This window comes from Camelus dromedarius, chromosome 17 (assembly GCF_036321535.1).
Source record: "Camelus dromedarius isolate mCamDro1 chromosome 17, mCamDro1.pat, whole genome shotgun sequence".
Lineage (NCBI taxonomy): Eukaryota > Metazoa > Chordata > Mammalia > Artiodactyla > Camelidae > Camelus > Camelus dromedarius.
This window is the reverse complement of record NC_087452.1, coordinates 37,223,295-37,239,042: the sequence shown is the minus strand read 5'-3', so window position 1 is coordinate 37,239,042 and position 15,748 is coordinate 37,223,295. Positions and strand designations below refer to the sequence as shown.

Sequence of the window (15,748 nt, the reverse complement as noted above, 5' to 3'; positions counted from 1 at the left end):
GGGAGCGATCATGGTTCAAGTACCAGAGACTCTCACCTTTCCTTTGGAATTCCATTGATTTTCTTGAGTAGCTGTTTATTTGTTATTTGCCTTTGGGACCATTTCTAGACACTCTGAATGGTTATATTTTTTTATGTTACCAGTGTCACTGAGCAGTGCGGCAGTGGAGTTCCTCATTTTGTCATGCTGGAAGTTGAGCTCTGAGTTCTTTTTTAACAGAATTATTCTGCCTGCTGGGTTGAGAACAGATGTAGGTTGGGAGATGAGGGACTGAGAAAAGTAGGGAGGCTGTTATAATAACTCAAGTAAGGCATGTTGCTGGCTTGATTCCATGGTGGTCAGGGCAGTGGATTTGACAAGAAGTTGTAGGATTCTGGTATGTTTTGAAGGCTGAGCCAAAGATGGCTAACAGATTGGATATGAAGTATGAGAAAGAAAGGGGTCAGGGATGCCTTGAAGGTTTTTGACCTGAGTAACTGGAATTAATTGAGATGGAGAAGCATGTTTGAGGTGGGAGTGGAGTTATCAGGAGCTCAGCTTTGGACACATTAAATTTGAGACATTGCCTGCTGGACATCCAACTGGAGATGTCAAGTAGATATGAGTCTGGGGCTCAGGAAAGTGGTCCAGGGAGCAGGTTAAAATTTAGTGAGTCATCAGTATATACATAGCATTTAAAACCATGAGACTGGATGTCGTCACCAAAAGAGCAGGTATGGTTAGAATAGAGAGGAAGATCAGGGCCTGTCCCCAGAGTACCTGCTGTCCGGAGGTCAGGGAGCTGGAGACTAAGGAATGTCAGTGCTGAAGAGCAGGCTAGGTAAGAATGGGGTTTTTATGTTGCACTTTTAAACATTTTAAATGACGTCTTATCTTTTTTTTTCTAGCTGAGTTACGCAATGTGACAAATTGTCAGTCTAATCAACCAAGGTAAGGAAAAAAATCTTGTTAATGAGACCAAAAATAATTAAGCATGTAGTATTCCTAAAACAACCAGTTAGCACAGTAAGGGGTACTTGTTTCAAAATTAAGCTTGGTCCTGAGCTACCCGGAAGTATGGAAAAATCATATCTCCTCCCACCCTCTGTCCTCTCCCCTTCCAGGCTAAAAGAAGGAATCAATAATATAATTCTCCCTTGGAATGACTTATTATTGCTATTAAGAGGGAAATCAGAGACAAGCATAGCTTGGATCTCCTTGAAATCAACTCAAGGAGACTCCCTTTGAGTTGATTTCAAGTAAAGGCTTTTGAAGACAACTGTCGTGAAGCAAATCAGTCAAGGGTGTGGGTCACGTGAGATTCTTTAAAAGAGGTAAATGTAAATGGGTAGATCTTGGGCTTTGTTAGGGAAACTTTCAAAATCGGAAAATTAGAGGCAATATGAGGCTCAGATCCTTTTTCTCCAGTAGACTCAGCTCCTACATTTTTTGTCTTTAGTAATGAAGGTGATGCCATCAAAGTTTTTGTGCGAATTCGCCCACCTACAGAGGGTTCTGGGTCAGCTGATGGAGAGCAAAACTTATGCTTATCTGTGCTGTCCTCTACGACTCTCCGGCTGCATTCCAACCCTGAGCCCAAGACCTTCACGTTTGATCACGTCGCAGACATGGACACTACTCAGGTAATGATAATTCTGGAAACGTCACTTTCCATTTGGAACATAAAAGATTATGTTGTTTGGGAGGTTTTTGTTCCTTGTCTCTTTAGTTTGATAGGTCTCAAGATAAGGAAGCTTAAATGTTCCATAAATATTTTAAATGTAATTTTATTAAATATTTTTCTTCCTTCATCAAACTTCATGCTAGAATGACAAGCCTGCTCTACTTTCCCTCTCCAACCAGTGATGGAGTTTAGTGAAGGTGTACTTTTTAGAGCTACCTGAATGATTGACAGGCATAGTTGAACTGCCTGGTTTAAGAGAAATGTCTCAGTTCTCACCGCTGTGACACAAATATCATGCACTGGGTGGCTTAAACAACAAACATGTATTTCTCACAGTTCTGGAGGTTGGGAAATCCAGGATCAAGGCCAGGAGATCCAGTGTCTAGTGAGGACTCACTTCCTGGCTTGTAGGCAGCTGCTTCTCACTGTGTCCTCACATGGAGAGAGAGAGAGAAATCTCCGTGCCTCTTCTTGTAAGGGCACTGCAGGCACATGTCGCTTTATCATGCTCTGCAGATACTGTGTTTTTTTACAGTTGATGCTTTGTGGCACTCTGCACTGAGCAACTCCATCAGCATCGTTTTTCCAACAGCATTTGATCACCTCATGTCTCTGTCGTGTTTTGATCAATATTTCTTGAAATATTTCATACTTTTTTGTTATTATTGTATTTATTATGGTGATCTGTGATGTTACTATTGTAATTGTTTTGGCATATTTTAGCAACAAAGTATTTTTTTAAGCAATAAATTATTTTTGAATTAAGGCATGTGCATTGTTTTCTTAGCAATGATGCTATTGCACACTTAATAGACTCTAGTATAGTATGAATATAACTTTTATACTCACTGGGAAACCCCAAAATTTGCGTGACTTGCTTTATTACTGTATTCACTTTATTGCACTGGCCTTGACCTGAACCCACAGTATCTCAGAGGTCTGCCTGTACTCCCATCCTGAGGGCTCCACCCTCATGACTAATTACCTGCCAAAGACCCCATCTCCAAATACCGTCACCCTGGGGATTAGGAATTCAGTATATGAATTTTGGGGAGGATACACACATGCGATCCATAGCAGAGTGATAGATTTAAGGTTACTGTGGCATCAGTAATTTTTTCTAATTAAGGACATACGTAAAAATGAAAATCAAAATCAGATATTGATTGTTTAGTATAAGCTTGTGGGAAAAGCACTGAAGAACAAATAGGGCTATGTAAATGCTAATACCAGTATAATATTGCATGCAATATGCTAAACAAAATTCTATATAAAGTCTAGATTTGCACTTTAAATTTATAATTGTATAGGAGACTAATGGACATAATTAGGTTTACAGTTTTATCATCTTAGATGTTTTTGCCCTTTTTCTATAGTGGAAATTTTCATGTTATTTCAAGTGTTAAAAGCAAAGCACACAAATTTAGGAAAAATGTTTTCATTTTTATGACATGTTAACATATTTGGTTCTTCATTTGTAGGAGTCTATGTTCTCAACTGTGGCCAAAGGCATTGTGGAGTCTTGCATGAGTGGATATAATGGTACCATCTTTGCATAGTAAGTTGCTGACTGTGTCTTAATACAAGGGTATAATAGTCAATGCTTCTGTTTGTTTCCTATGGCTGCTGTAACAAATGACCACGTATTTAGTGGCTTGAAGCAACACAGATTTATTATCTTACAGTTCTGTAAGTCAGAAATCTGACACAGGTCTCACTGAGCTGAATGAAGGTGTCAGTGGGGCTGTGTTCCTGTCTGAAAGTTTGAGGAGAATCTATTTCCTTGTCTTTCCTACCTCCTGGAGGCCGCCCACATTAATTGGCCTACAACCCCCTTTCTCCATCTTCAAAGCTGATGGCATGCAGCTCTGGCTCTTCCTTAAACAGGATGCTCTCTGACTTCAGCTGGGACAGGGTCTCTATTTTAGGGACGCATGTGATTAGACTGACTCCACCTGCATAATCAAGCTGGACAGGATTAAACTCCACCTCCTGGAGATGAGAGTGTCTACATACATTAGGAATTCTTCTGTAAGGAAGATTCTTTTTTTCTCCCTCATTTATTTATTCAGTTAGTCTTTATATAGTATGGGCTCCTGTATATTTATTTTATACTTTGGATTATAATGTAATATTCATTGTTCTATCTTGTTCATATTGTTCTACCTAGACCATTGTGAGCTATTTAAGATTGGCTTCTTTGTCCCTTTGACATGTCACATCCTTCTGCTTTTGAGCACTTACTTTATGATGCTCCCGGGTCATCTTATATTTTCCCCATCCCAGGCCTAGAATCAGCCATTTTGGCGAAGAGCCCTTGTTCCCTTTATTGGAGAATGGTATTTAGAAACCAAGGTCTGGGCTCTAGGTATGATTGTTGCTATGGAGTGTTACTGCTTTTAGGCCTTCTCAGCAGACAGAGCTAGGTGATGTATGTACGTAGACTAAGTCATGTATACGGATATATCTGTAATTGTTTCTGTATCTGTATATATAGGAAGCTAAACTTGAGTTGATACTGATGTCTCTGACTCTAATCCAAGGGTTTAGAATCCACATGGGTTCATTTCAGCCTTCCTTTCTTGTTTATCTGTAACTTGCCTTGCTGACAGTGAGACACTGGGGTCCCACTGCTATCTGTTTATTTTTTTGTTCAGCCCCAATATACATGTAAAGCGGTTTCAGAATTGTTAGCTTGTATCTCTGTGAGGAACACATTTACCAAGTAGTCTTTATGTACAGATCTTATTTTTTTTTTTAAGGCTTACAATTTCTAGTCAAAATCTCATTTTGTAGCTACTTAGGACAGCTCCTTTTCCACCTACCTCCTTCAGTGCAGTATATCCTACACTTGTCATTCAATCAGATGGATTCTGCTGTGGGATCTCTGACATCCTGGTTGATGTATTTAGCTTGTTTATTTAGTTTGCATGCTTTCAAGTTCATCCTTTTTGATGTACAGTGGCCTAGTGTTTTGACAAATGCCCCGTATTTAACACCCCAGTACTGAAGAGAACAGCTCCTTCACCTACCGAGTTCCCCATTTGTCCCCTTTGTAGTCAGCCACTCCCCCTTCCCCAAACTCTTGGGTACACTAATGTATTTTCCATTCCTATAGTTTTACCATTTTTAGAGTGTCATATGACTGGGATCATATAATGTGTAGTCTTTTGGATCTGGCTTTTTCTTAGTAAAATGCATTTAAGATTTGTCTTTGTTGTTGCATTCATCAGTGGCTTATTCTTTCCTTTTTTTGCTGAATAGTATTTAGTTGTGTGGATGTACCACAGTTTATCCATTCCTCTGTTAAAGGATACCTTGGTTGCTTCCAGTTTTTAGTGTTTATGAATAAAGTTGCTATAAATATTTGAATATTGGTTTTTGTGTGAACATAAGTTTTCAAATCACTTGAGTAAATACCTAGGAATACAATTGCTGGGTCATATAGTATAAGAAACTGTCAAACTGTCTTCCAAGCATATATTTAAAACTGAGTGATATACCTGAATTCTGAATATTGGCAGCCTTAAAATATTGGTATAAACTTAATGTTGGGAGGTCTAGAAGGCATTGTGACAACCTTGGCAGTTGTACAAGGTGAATTTTAGTATCAGTTTAGATTTATTTCATAAATAGGAATATAATTTGTAGTGTAATTATGTTTTTCCTTTTCTTTTAGCAATAAACTTCCTAATTTTATTTAGAGCCAGAGTTTTTTAATAGGATATAGTGAATTAAGTAATTCATTTTGAGCAGCTGATGCTTGTGTGTGTGTGTGTGCGTGCCCTTGTTTCATCCATAATTGGCTCAAAACACAAGAAAAAATAGATTAAGAAGTTTAAAGCTTGGGTTCACATTGCACACACCTTCTTCCTTGGAAATTTGCCTTTGCCTTTCACATTTACTTTTCAGTTGTGTTCAGCAGAACTAAACATTCTTTCTTGAGCAATGAAGCAGATAACTATTTTCTCTTATGTCTTCTCAAGAAAAATTTTTTTTCATAGACTATTTTGAGTGGTGAAGTTAAAAAATGAATTTGAAATAAGAGCCACAGTTACTAGAGATTATATTACTTCAGAAATGTTTTCTTTGAAGATCCTGCAGGCATACTAGTTGTAATATTTAATTTGAAAATTGCTTTTGGTAGTTGAGGGTAGACATAAGAAACATATGGAGAGAAATGAACATTTGGTTCGTTGGTTGGGTGAGCATACTTTCTGGTTTACCTCAGGCAGTTCCAATTCTAGAGTTATTATTAATAGCATCCCCTTCACTTCCATTAGGGCACTCAACAATACCCATTTCTCATTCTGAGTCAACCAAAGAACTTTTTTTCCTAATTCCAAAAGAAAGGGGTAAACAACTAGATTATACTGTTTTCTAGCTCTTGGGCCATTGAACCAAAAAGTAAACTCAAAATTTTGTATTTGTGCTATGAATCCAAGCAAAACGCATTTGACACTCTGACATCTATCCTCAGCATAAACTTAAAAAATTTTTTTAAATTAATTTTTCATTTACTTTTTTTGGGGGGAGGGGTAATTGGCTTTATTTATTTATTTTAATGGAGGTTCTGGGGATTGAACCCAGGACCTCAAGTAAGCTTAAGCATACACTCTACCACAGAGCCATACCCCACTCCCCCATTTTTTTTTTTTTTTTTTTTTTTTAGTTTTTTGTTACTCCTGTTTCTCCAGATGACTGAGGAGCTATGACACTGCACAAAACAATCAAGCCTATAGCCTACAGATGTTTTTAATTGCTTTTGTGGGGTTAGTTGGGTTTATTTGTTTAATGGAGGTCCTGGGAATTGAACCCAGGACCTTGTGCATTTTAAGTGGCACACTCTGCCACTGAGCTATACACCCTTCCCTTTTAATTGCTTTATTTTTAAGTGATACTCTTAGTATCTTAAAGGCAGAAATTAGAAGGGAAACTGCTGTATTACTTAGAATAGCAAAATTGGAAACAAAAGTCCAGTTGGTTCTGGTTAAATTATGATATGTTCATGAAATACTATGTAACTATTAAAAATGATGAAGTAGATCTCTATTTACCAACTTAGAAAAATATCTGAGATAAAATTAAGGGGAAAAAAAAGGTTGCAGAGCAGTATGAAAAGTATCATTCTAATTTTGTAAATAAAAATTAAATGAAAACTCTGATGGTTGTATTTGTGTAATCCAAAGCATTTACCAGACAGTTAAGAGTGGTTAGCTCTTAGTGGTAGAATAGAAGAGAAAGAAAATGGATCATTCATTTTTTTACCTAATGTAATTTTTAAAAAGAAAGAAAATAAGTTCTTTGTGGGGAAATTTATACACTAGTAGACCATATTAAAATAGGGTAGTTTTCTACACTTCATGTGTGAAAATAACATAAAACACTGTTTTTTACAGTGGACAGACTGGCTCAGGGAAAACGTTTACGATGATGGGTAAGTAAATTAAAGATGAACATTTTCTGGCTTAATCTACTCTTTCTATGTTGACAGAACCTAGTACATTTTTGGAAATGAAGGTTGTTTTTTTTTAAGAATTGCATGACCTCATGTATAATTAAAAAGATTACTCAGGCAGCTGAATGGAATAGATGCTGTAGGAGGGGCTAGAGCAGAATCAGGATTAGGAGCTAAGGCAGGTGCCTAGGTAAGAGATGATGGTGAAGACTATGTTGACTCTTTGTATGGTTTTTAGCAGGAAAATGTTATAAAATTATTTGCACATATTCCAATATTATCTGTCCTCTGTGTTCATTTACTTGCATTTTTCTACCCTGTTGCATAGATTTTTAAGGTACAGTTTACAAGGATTGTTTAAAATATTTTAGGTGTAGCAAACCAAGATGACGACAATACTTTAAAATTTGTTTTCTGTAACTTTCTTGCATACACCAGCATTTTATTAGTTCCTTTTGTCTCTAAGGCATATTTAACCAATGTTTATAGTAACTTCTAGATCTTTCCTAGCTGCATTTTTTTCCTCTGGTAAATATAGCCGTAGCTTGAATTAGTATCCAGAAAATGCTGCTCTTTACATATTCACTCACATCTCCCCCTTTCCCCAGTGTTAACAGAACAGAGATAGGGTTACTGTGCAGTTTTCTGTCTGTATAGAAACCCTGTGACAGATTCCTACAGTATCTTTCTTACCAGCTTGGCTTTTACTGCCCAATTAAGGAAGTACCAGATAATGATAATTTTTAGTGATACTGTATGAGATGAGTGATTCTGTATTATCTCCATTTTATAGTTGAAAACTGAGAGATTAAGTAATTAATTAGCCTGTGGTCACAGAGGCAGTGTATAAGGTCAGGAGACCGAATGTCATGCACAACAAGTCAAGTATAACGATTTAGTATTTCTGCTTCTCTTGGTACCTGGCAGAAGGAAAAATTTAAAGGTTGATACCTAGATGGTATCAAACAATAACTACTTTTTAAAATTGGTTAGTGGGTATTGCGGCCCTTTCCTTCAGTTCCACTGATAGACAGGTTCTACTCTGCCATCTCTCACAGACCAGTATTTAACTTGTTTGGGGGCCCAAGAGAAGCTGACCATACAATGTGTCATTTTTGTATAAATTGCCTTTCAGTGTTGCCATTTCAAAAGATTCCTGTTACAAAATAAAAATGAACAGCTATATGTGTATATATATATTTTTTTTTTTCTTTAGGACCATCTGAATCTGATAATTTTTCTCATAACCTGAGAGGAGTAATCCCACGAAGTTTTGAATATTTGTTTTCCTTAATTGATCGTGAAAAAGAGAAGGTAAAACTTACTGTAAAAATAAAGTGATTCTATGAAATAACCTAGTTTTGAGTAGTTAGCTACTAATAACTAGCTCATGATACATGGAGGCACACGGTGGTGCTCTATAGATGGAGAGGCTAGTGTGGTATTAAAATACTTTTTCATTCTTAAGATAAAATTAAGGATTCTGCGTTTTTTTATTTTCTAAAAGTTTTTGGTGTATAAAAACATGCATCATCCACGAACTCACATTTAAAGAAAGAAGAATGGGTGGTATAGCTCAGAGGCAGAATGTGTGCTTAGCATACATGAGGTCTTGGGTTCAATCCCCAGTACCTCCATTAAAATATAAATAGGTAGGTAGGTAGATAGACAGATAGATAGATAGATAGATAGATAGACCTTCCCCTCCGAAAAATACAAAACAAGAAGAACGTAGTGCTTCTTAGGCTCTCAGATTTTATAGGAGACAAAGTGTAAAAGAAAATCATAACTGAAGAAGACAGATTCATTAGGCCCCATCACCTGCCTGCATCTAGGCTCACAGTTGACTGCAGCTGTCCCTAGATCCTCGTGACTCCAGTAGTGACAGGCCCATCCTTACCTCCTTTATAGCACTGCTACCACCTGACCTTGCATCATACGTGGTATGGCTCCATCTTGCTGGCAATGTGGGCTTCCTCCTTCCACTGGCTCCCAGATTGGGCCATTCTCCAATTGTGCTCCTTTAGCCTGCTGAATTCCAGGATTAAGAGCCTTTAGTATTACATGCTGTATTTCGTCCGTGCCAAGGAGACTGATATATAACATTGGTTTACCATTTATTCCTTTGCAGAAACTCTCCCTAACCGTTGCAGTTAGACACACAATGCATGCCAGTGAAATAATTTAATAATGATGAAATAATTTAGTGCCATGCATCTCTGTGATTAAAAGTCCTATAGAGAAGCTTTTAAAATAACATTATTCTGAGTTGTTTGAGGACTATAACACTTGCTTCAAATACAACTTTATGAGGAAGTCCAACATATAAGGCAGATAAAAATGAAATTGCTATTTTTACCACAAAAAAAAAATACATAACTATGTATGGTGATGGATGTTAACTAGACTTATTGTAGTAATCACTTTGCAATATACACAAATATTGAATCATGTTGTACACCTGAAACTAATATAATACTGTATGTCAGTTACACCTCAGTTAAATAAAAAATGGACTTGCCCATTTGGACTGCTCAAGTCCTACATGCTTGTCTTGTTTCTGAGGCACCAGTGGAAACCTCACAGCTTCTGGGACCACCGTTAGATGCTGCTTTAAAATGAAATGATGTGTTAAAACCAGTTATCTGGATTTTTAAACTGACTTTTAGGTGTCGTATTGTGTAAAGGATAGTATTGTAGGAAGTTGATATGTTGTGATGTGAGTGAGAGATGAATATTCATGACAGGTTGGGATGAACTCATGAAAAGAGTATAGCTAAACCAGGCTTCTCTTTTATAGGCCGGAGCCGGGAAGAGTTTCCTTTGTAAGTGTTCCTTTATTGAAATCTACAACGAGCAGATCTATGACCTACTGGATTCTGCATCAGCTGGACTGTACTTACGGGAGCACATCAAGAAGGGAGTCTTTGTTGTTGGTGCGGTGGAGCAGGTGTTGACCTCGGCTGCCGAAGCCTATCAGGTACCCGGCCTTGAGAGATCACATCTGTAGGCAACATAGCATGCCGCAAGAGCACCTTGATCTCAGAAAAAGAAAGAATTGAGCTACTGAAAATATTTGGTAAAGCCATAACACAGAATGTTCATGACAAGAAGGGGAAAAACATGGCAATGTTTGATAGATCTCCCCTTAGTTAAAATACAAGTTTGACCCCTTGATTTTGTGTTATTTTGGTTTTGTTCATTCCATTCATACATTCTTAAGGACTACCCTGGAGGTCACTGGGGGCAGTTTGTTCGTGTCCGTATTTCTTATGGGAGCTGCCCTTTTGAGGAGCTCCAGGGATCTCTGCCCTTCAAACCATCTGGCTCTTCTATTTATTTTCTATCCTTATTTACTTGTTAGGTGTCAAAAGGCAACCTCTTTTGAGCATTCAGTTCAGAACAAACCTCTTGACAGAAATTTACAAAGTATTCTATTCACATTTTTATGGACTCTAACCTGGCCAGTTGATTTTAAACAATTTTTTTATATGTCATATTTGATACATACAAAATATTGCCACATGCATATAGCTTGCTAAGCATAATGTTAAAATGAACTTGCAGGACCCCATTAGAAAATTTAGATTCAAATATCACCAATACTATCCCATCTCCCTGTGTGCTCTTTCTGTCTCATATCTGTGGCTCCTCCCTAAACATAAGCACAAAGCTGAATGTCATTATCATTTTCTTCCACTTTTAAATCATATGTGTATTTATTTCTTATAATGTGGATTTTGCCCGTTTTTGAGTTTTAAGAAGAGGTATGTAGTTAGCCTTTGATAACTTTTTAAAAACTTAACACAGTTTGTGAAATTTATGTGTCGCATTTAATTTATTTTCACTGCTGTGTAATCCATTTTATGAATCTTTATAAATAAATATACATGTATCATAGTACATTATTTTATTCTTCTGGTTTCAGCAAGTCTCCTGATTCAAGCTTTTTAAACTGACTCGTAGTAAGAGACAGATTTTTCCATGTGACCCAGTGTATGTATATATGCATATTGAAAAAAGAATGTTGAGATTTTGATTGGAATTGCATTGCAGTTATAGACCAGTTTGGATGGATTGACATCTTTGCCATATTGAGTTCATACATATACATGGTATGTCTCTTCATTTAATTGGGTCTTCAATGTCTTGCAGTATAATAATTTTCACTATAAAGGTCTCACCTTTTGGTTACCTTATTCCAGTATATCTTATATTTTTTATTGCTTGAGTTGAGGATAACCTCTTTTTTAAATTACATTTTATTTGTTATGTATAGAAATGTAGGGTTCTTAAATAGAATACTTTTATAATCAGCCACCTTGCTAACTATCTTACAAAATCATGAGTGTTATTAAATTTTGTCAGATGCTTTTTCTGCCTCTATTGAGATGATCATGTGGTTTTTCTCATTTAACTAGATTTGTTAATATTTTGTTTAGGATTTTTCATCAGTGTTAAAGATTGAGATCAACTTGTAATTTTCCTTTTTCCTATTTTCCTTGTCTTGCTTTATTATCACCTTTATCTGTTTTATGGAAATATGGATGATTAGAATGACCTGTCCTTAAAAAGTATTGTAGAACTCATACCCCAAATCATCTAGGCCTTGTATTTAGTGAGATTTTTAACTACAAATAATAATTCTTTAATAGAACTATATAGGCATTTTGTCTCCTCTAGGGTCAGAAGTCTTGTAGGTTATATATTCCAAGGAAAATTTAAGTTTCCTCGAGTTCTCAAATACATTGGCATAACGTTGACCTAGTATTCGCATTTTTTAAATTTTTGCTGTAACTACAGTTTTGTTCTTTTTGAACAGTTGTTGTTTATACGGCCTTGCTCTTTGTTTTGTTTTTACTTTCTTTGGGTTTATCCTGCTGTTCTTTTTCCAACTTGTTAAGCAGATTGCTTAGCTCATTTTGGCCTTTCTTTTGTGATAACAGTATTTAATGCTATAAATTTACCTAATATTACTTAAGCTTTATACAAGTTTTATTAAAACTTGTCATATAGGTCTAAGTATTTTTCCATTTTAAGTTCTTTTTGACCCATGAATTACTTAGAAATTTGATTTTAAATTCCCAAATTTATGGGAATTTTAAATTTGTATCATGTTGGTTGTTAATTACATTAGGATCAGAGAATATGGTCTTGTGTGATGCCTAGACTTTGAAATTTATTGAGAAATGATTTATGGATTCATACAATGGCCAAGTTTTGTAAATGTGTGCTTGAGAAGAATGTGCATCCTTGGGTACAGGGTTTTATATTTTTACTAATTTTTTGTCTATAAAATCTATCAATACGTGAGACATATGTATTAATCTCCAACTAAGGTATTGGTTTTGCTGGTTTTCTCTTGGTTTTTGTCTGTATATCTAAATATATATGTAAACATATAGAGATAGACTGTTTTGCTGGAGGCATATACAAGTAGTAGAATTCGTTTATTTTTCTCTGGTTTGATTTGTCTTTTTCAAACTTTAAATTTTATTCTTTCACCCCCGCCCCCGTTAGTGGAGGTACCAGGGCTTGAACCCAGGACTTTGTGCATGCTAAGCAGCCACTCTACTACTGAGTTGTTACCCTCCCCTATCTTCATTTGATTTGGATCTGTACTTTTGTATTGACCCTATATCCCTATATTTTTCTGTTAACACATTTTGCCTTAAAAATGAACGATTTTTCTGTAGTATACAATACTGTTTTACCCACAGTGGAACTTTGAAAATTCGTGTCAATCCTCTTGCACCCTGCCATAGCTTCATCAACTAAGTTTCCATAATATTCTAAATCCTTTGTTGTCATTTCAACAATCTTCTGGCATCTTCACCAGTAGATTCTATTTCAAGAAACCACTCTCTTTGCTTGTTCATAGGAAGTAACTCCTCATCCACTCAAGTTTGATCATGAGGTTGCAGCAATTCAGTCACATCCTCAGGCTCCACTTCTAATTCTACTTCTCTTGCTGTTTTCACCACATCTGCAGTTATTTCCTCCACCGAAGTCCTGAGCCCCTCAAAGGCATCCATGAGGGTTGGAATCAGCTTCTTCCAGCTCCTGCTAATGTTGATATTTTGACCTTCCCACAAGTCATGAATGTTCTTAATGACATCTGGAATGGTGCATGCTTTCCAAGAGGTTTTCAGTTGACTTTGCCCAGATGCATCAGTGGAATCACTATCTATAGCAGCTATAGCCTTATGAAATGTATTTCTTCAATAATAAGACCTGAAAGTCGAAATGACTCCTTGATCCATGTGCTGCAGAATGGAGGCTGTGTTACAAGCACGAAAACAACATTAATCTCGTCCGTCTCTGTCAGAGCTCTTAGGTGCCCAGGTATATTGTCAATGAACTATTTTGAAAGGAATCTTTTTTCTGAGCAATAGGTCTCAACAGTGGGCTTCAAATAGCAGTAAACCATGTTGTAAATAGACTTGCTGTCACCCAGGCTTTGTTGTTCCATTTACAGAGCACAAGCAGAGTAGATCGAGCATCATTCGTCAGGGCCCCAGGATTTTCAGAATGGTAAATGACACTGGCTTCACTTTGAAGTCACCAGCTGCATTAGCCCTGAACAAGAGAGTCAGCCTGTCTTTTGAAGCTTTGAAGCCAGGCGTTGACTTCTCTCTAGCTGTGAAAGTCCTAGGTGGCATCTTCTTCCAATAGAAGGCTGCTTGGTCTACATTGAAAGTCTGTTGTCTAGTGTAGCCACCTTCACAAATGGCCTTAGCTACACCTTCTGGATATCTTGTTGTAGCTTCCTAATCAGCACTTGCTGTTTCACCTTGTACTTTATGTTATGGAGACGGCTTCTTTCCTTCAACCTCATGAACTACTCTGTTAAGCTTCAGACTTTTCTTCTGCAGCATCGTCACCTCTCTCAGCCCATAAAGTTGAAGAGAGTTAGGGCCTGGCTCTGGGTTAGGCTTTGACTGAAGGGAATGTTGTCTCTGGTTTGATCTTCTATCCAGACCGCTCAAACTTTCTCCACATCAGCAGTAAGGGTATCTTACTTTCTTGTGGCTTGTGTGTTCATTGGAGTAGCACTTTTAATTTCCTTCAACAGCTTTTCCTTTGCGTGCACAACTTGGCTAACTGGTGCAAGAGGCCTGCTTTCAGCCTGTCCCAGCTTTTGAAATACCTTCCTCACTAAGCCTAATCATCTCTAGCTTTTGATTTAAAGCAAGAAGACATGCGGCTCTTCCTTTCACTTGAACACTTGCTTAACACTTAAAATGTTTGCTTTTTAAGATAATAGTATTTCGCAATTTGTCCCACGTTTCAGGATCTGTCCTCTCTCTTTGCAGCTGTGTGAATGTATCATTCATCTAATATTTAATATACAATATTTAGTGTTATGAAGAGGAAGCATAAAGTACTAACCAAAAAGAAAAAGATATAAATAATTTCATTTTTATGCTGTGGCTTGTTAGTAGAGAAGGTTATAACAGCTTCATTTATTGAGTATATGTGCTAAGCCCTATGCTAATAACCCTTTCATATGCATTATTTTATTTAATTTTTTATCTACTTTTTGCTGTAAGCTGCTAATTTCCCCATTTTATCCAGTGCATATTATGACCTTGCCACCCAAAAAGGTAGTTCTCAGGCCATCATTATCACCTGGGAGCCTGTTACAAATGCAAGCTCTCAGGCTCTATTTCACATCTGCTGAATCAGAATCTGAATTTTAACCAGATTCTTAGCTGATTAGCCTCCATATTGCAATCTGAGATGTTCTGCCCTGTGGGGTAGGTGTCCATATTCCCATTTTACAAATATAGGACTTAACCTTGAAAAGGTCACTGGGCCCCAAACCACAGAACTGGTAAATAATTGGAGCCAAGGGTAGACCTCATGTTCATCGGATTCCAGAGCCTGCAGTCTGAACCTTCGTGTTTCCTGCCTGCCACAGGGAAGGGGGCCAGGGTGGGCAGGGGGCACACACATACTTTGTAGACAGAACAGCTGATGAAACTTTTGGCATGAAGGTAATTTTGAGATTTATCTTGTCTAACTTTCTCATTGTCTGGGTAAAGAAAAGGGTTCAGAGAGATTTTGCGACTTGCATTAAGTTAACACAAATAGAGAAATGGCAAAACCTGTTCTAGACCCTGTGCCTTGTGATTTCCTGCTTGTTCTCTTTCGTGACATGGAGAGGAAACAGAAAAGGAAAGGGGAAGGAAAACAACTTGAGTATGTTCCTCAAGAGCCCAGTATTCTCTCACCACTCCTGACAGGTTTCCTACTGATGTTTGTGGCTGTTGTGACCACTTGAAAGCTGTGATAATGTATTTCCACATTTCATGTTTGTTTTCCTCTTGCCTAGGTGTTGTCTGGAGGATGGAGGAACAGACGTGTGGCGTCAACATCAATGAATAGAGAATCCTCTAGGTCTCACGCAGTCTTTACAATTACAATAGAATCGATGGAAAAAAGCCATGAAACTGTGAATATACGGACCTCCCTTCTCAACCTGGTGGATTTAGCAGGATCTGAAAGGCAGAAAGACACCCATGCAGAAGGGATGAGATTGAAGGTCAGAATGGAATTATGGTCTTCAGTTTAACTTGACTGTGAATAATTACTAGAAGTCAATACCAAGCTAAGTATTTTGG

At 37.2% G+C, this 15,748-nt stretch overlaps 1 protein-coding gene across 2 annotated transcripts in view; it reads left to right on the top strand.

The window, feature by feature from the left end:
• Nucleotides 1-15,748, top strand: part of KIF15 (kinesin family member 15) — a 59,826-nt gene that overhangs the window by 7,540 nt on the left and 36,538 nt on the right. The window contains exons 2-8 of one of the 2 annotated variants that reach the window (XM_010982771.3): nt 888-930; nt 1,439-1,622; nt 3,145-3,221; nt 7,063-7,100; nt 8,338-8,435; nt 9,922-10,101; nt 15,460-15,669. In XM_010982771.3, coding sequence (XP_010981073.3) covers nt 888-930; nt 1,439-1,622; nt 3,145-3,221; nt 7,063-7,100; nt 8,338-8,435; nt 9,922-10,101; nt 15,460-15,669 — 830 coding nt within the window. Of the gene's footprint in view, nt 1-887; nt 931-1,438; nt 1,623-3,144; nt 3,222-7,062; nt 7,101-8,337; nt 8,436-9,921; nt 10,102-15,459; nt 15,670-15,748 lie in introns of those variants that run through there. The other variant, XM_064496641.1, reaches the window with a different exon arrangement.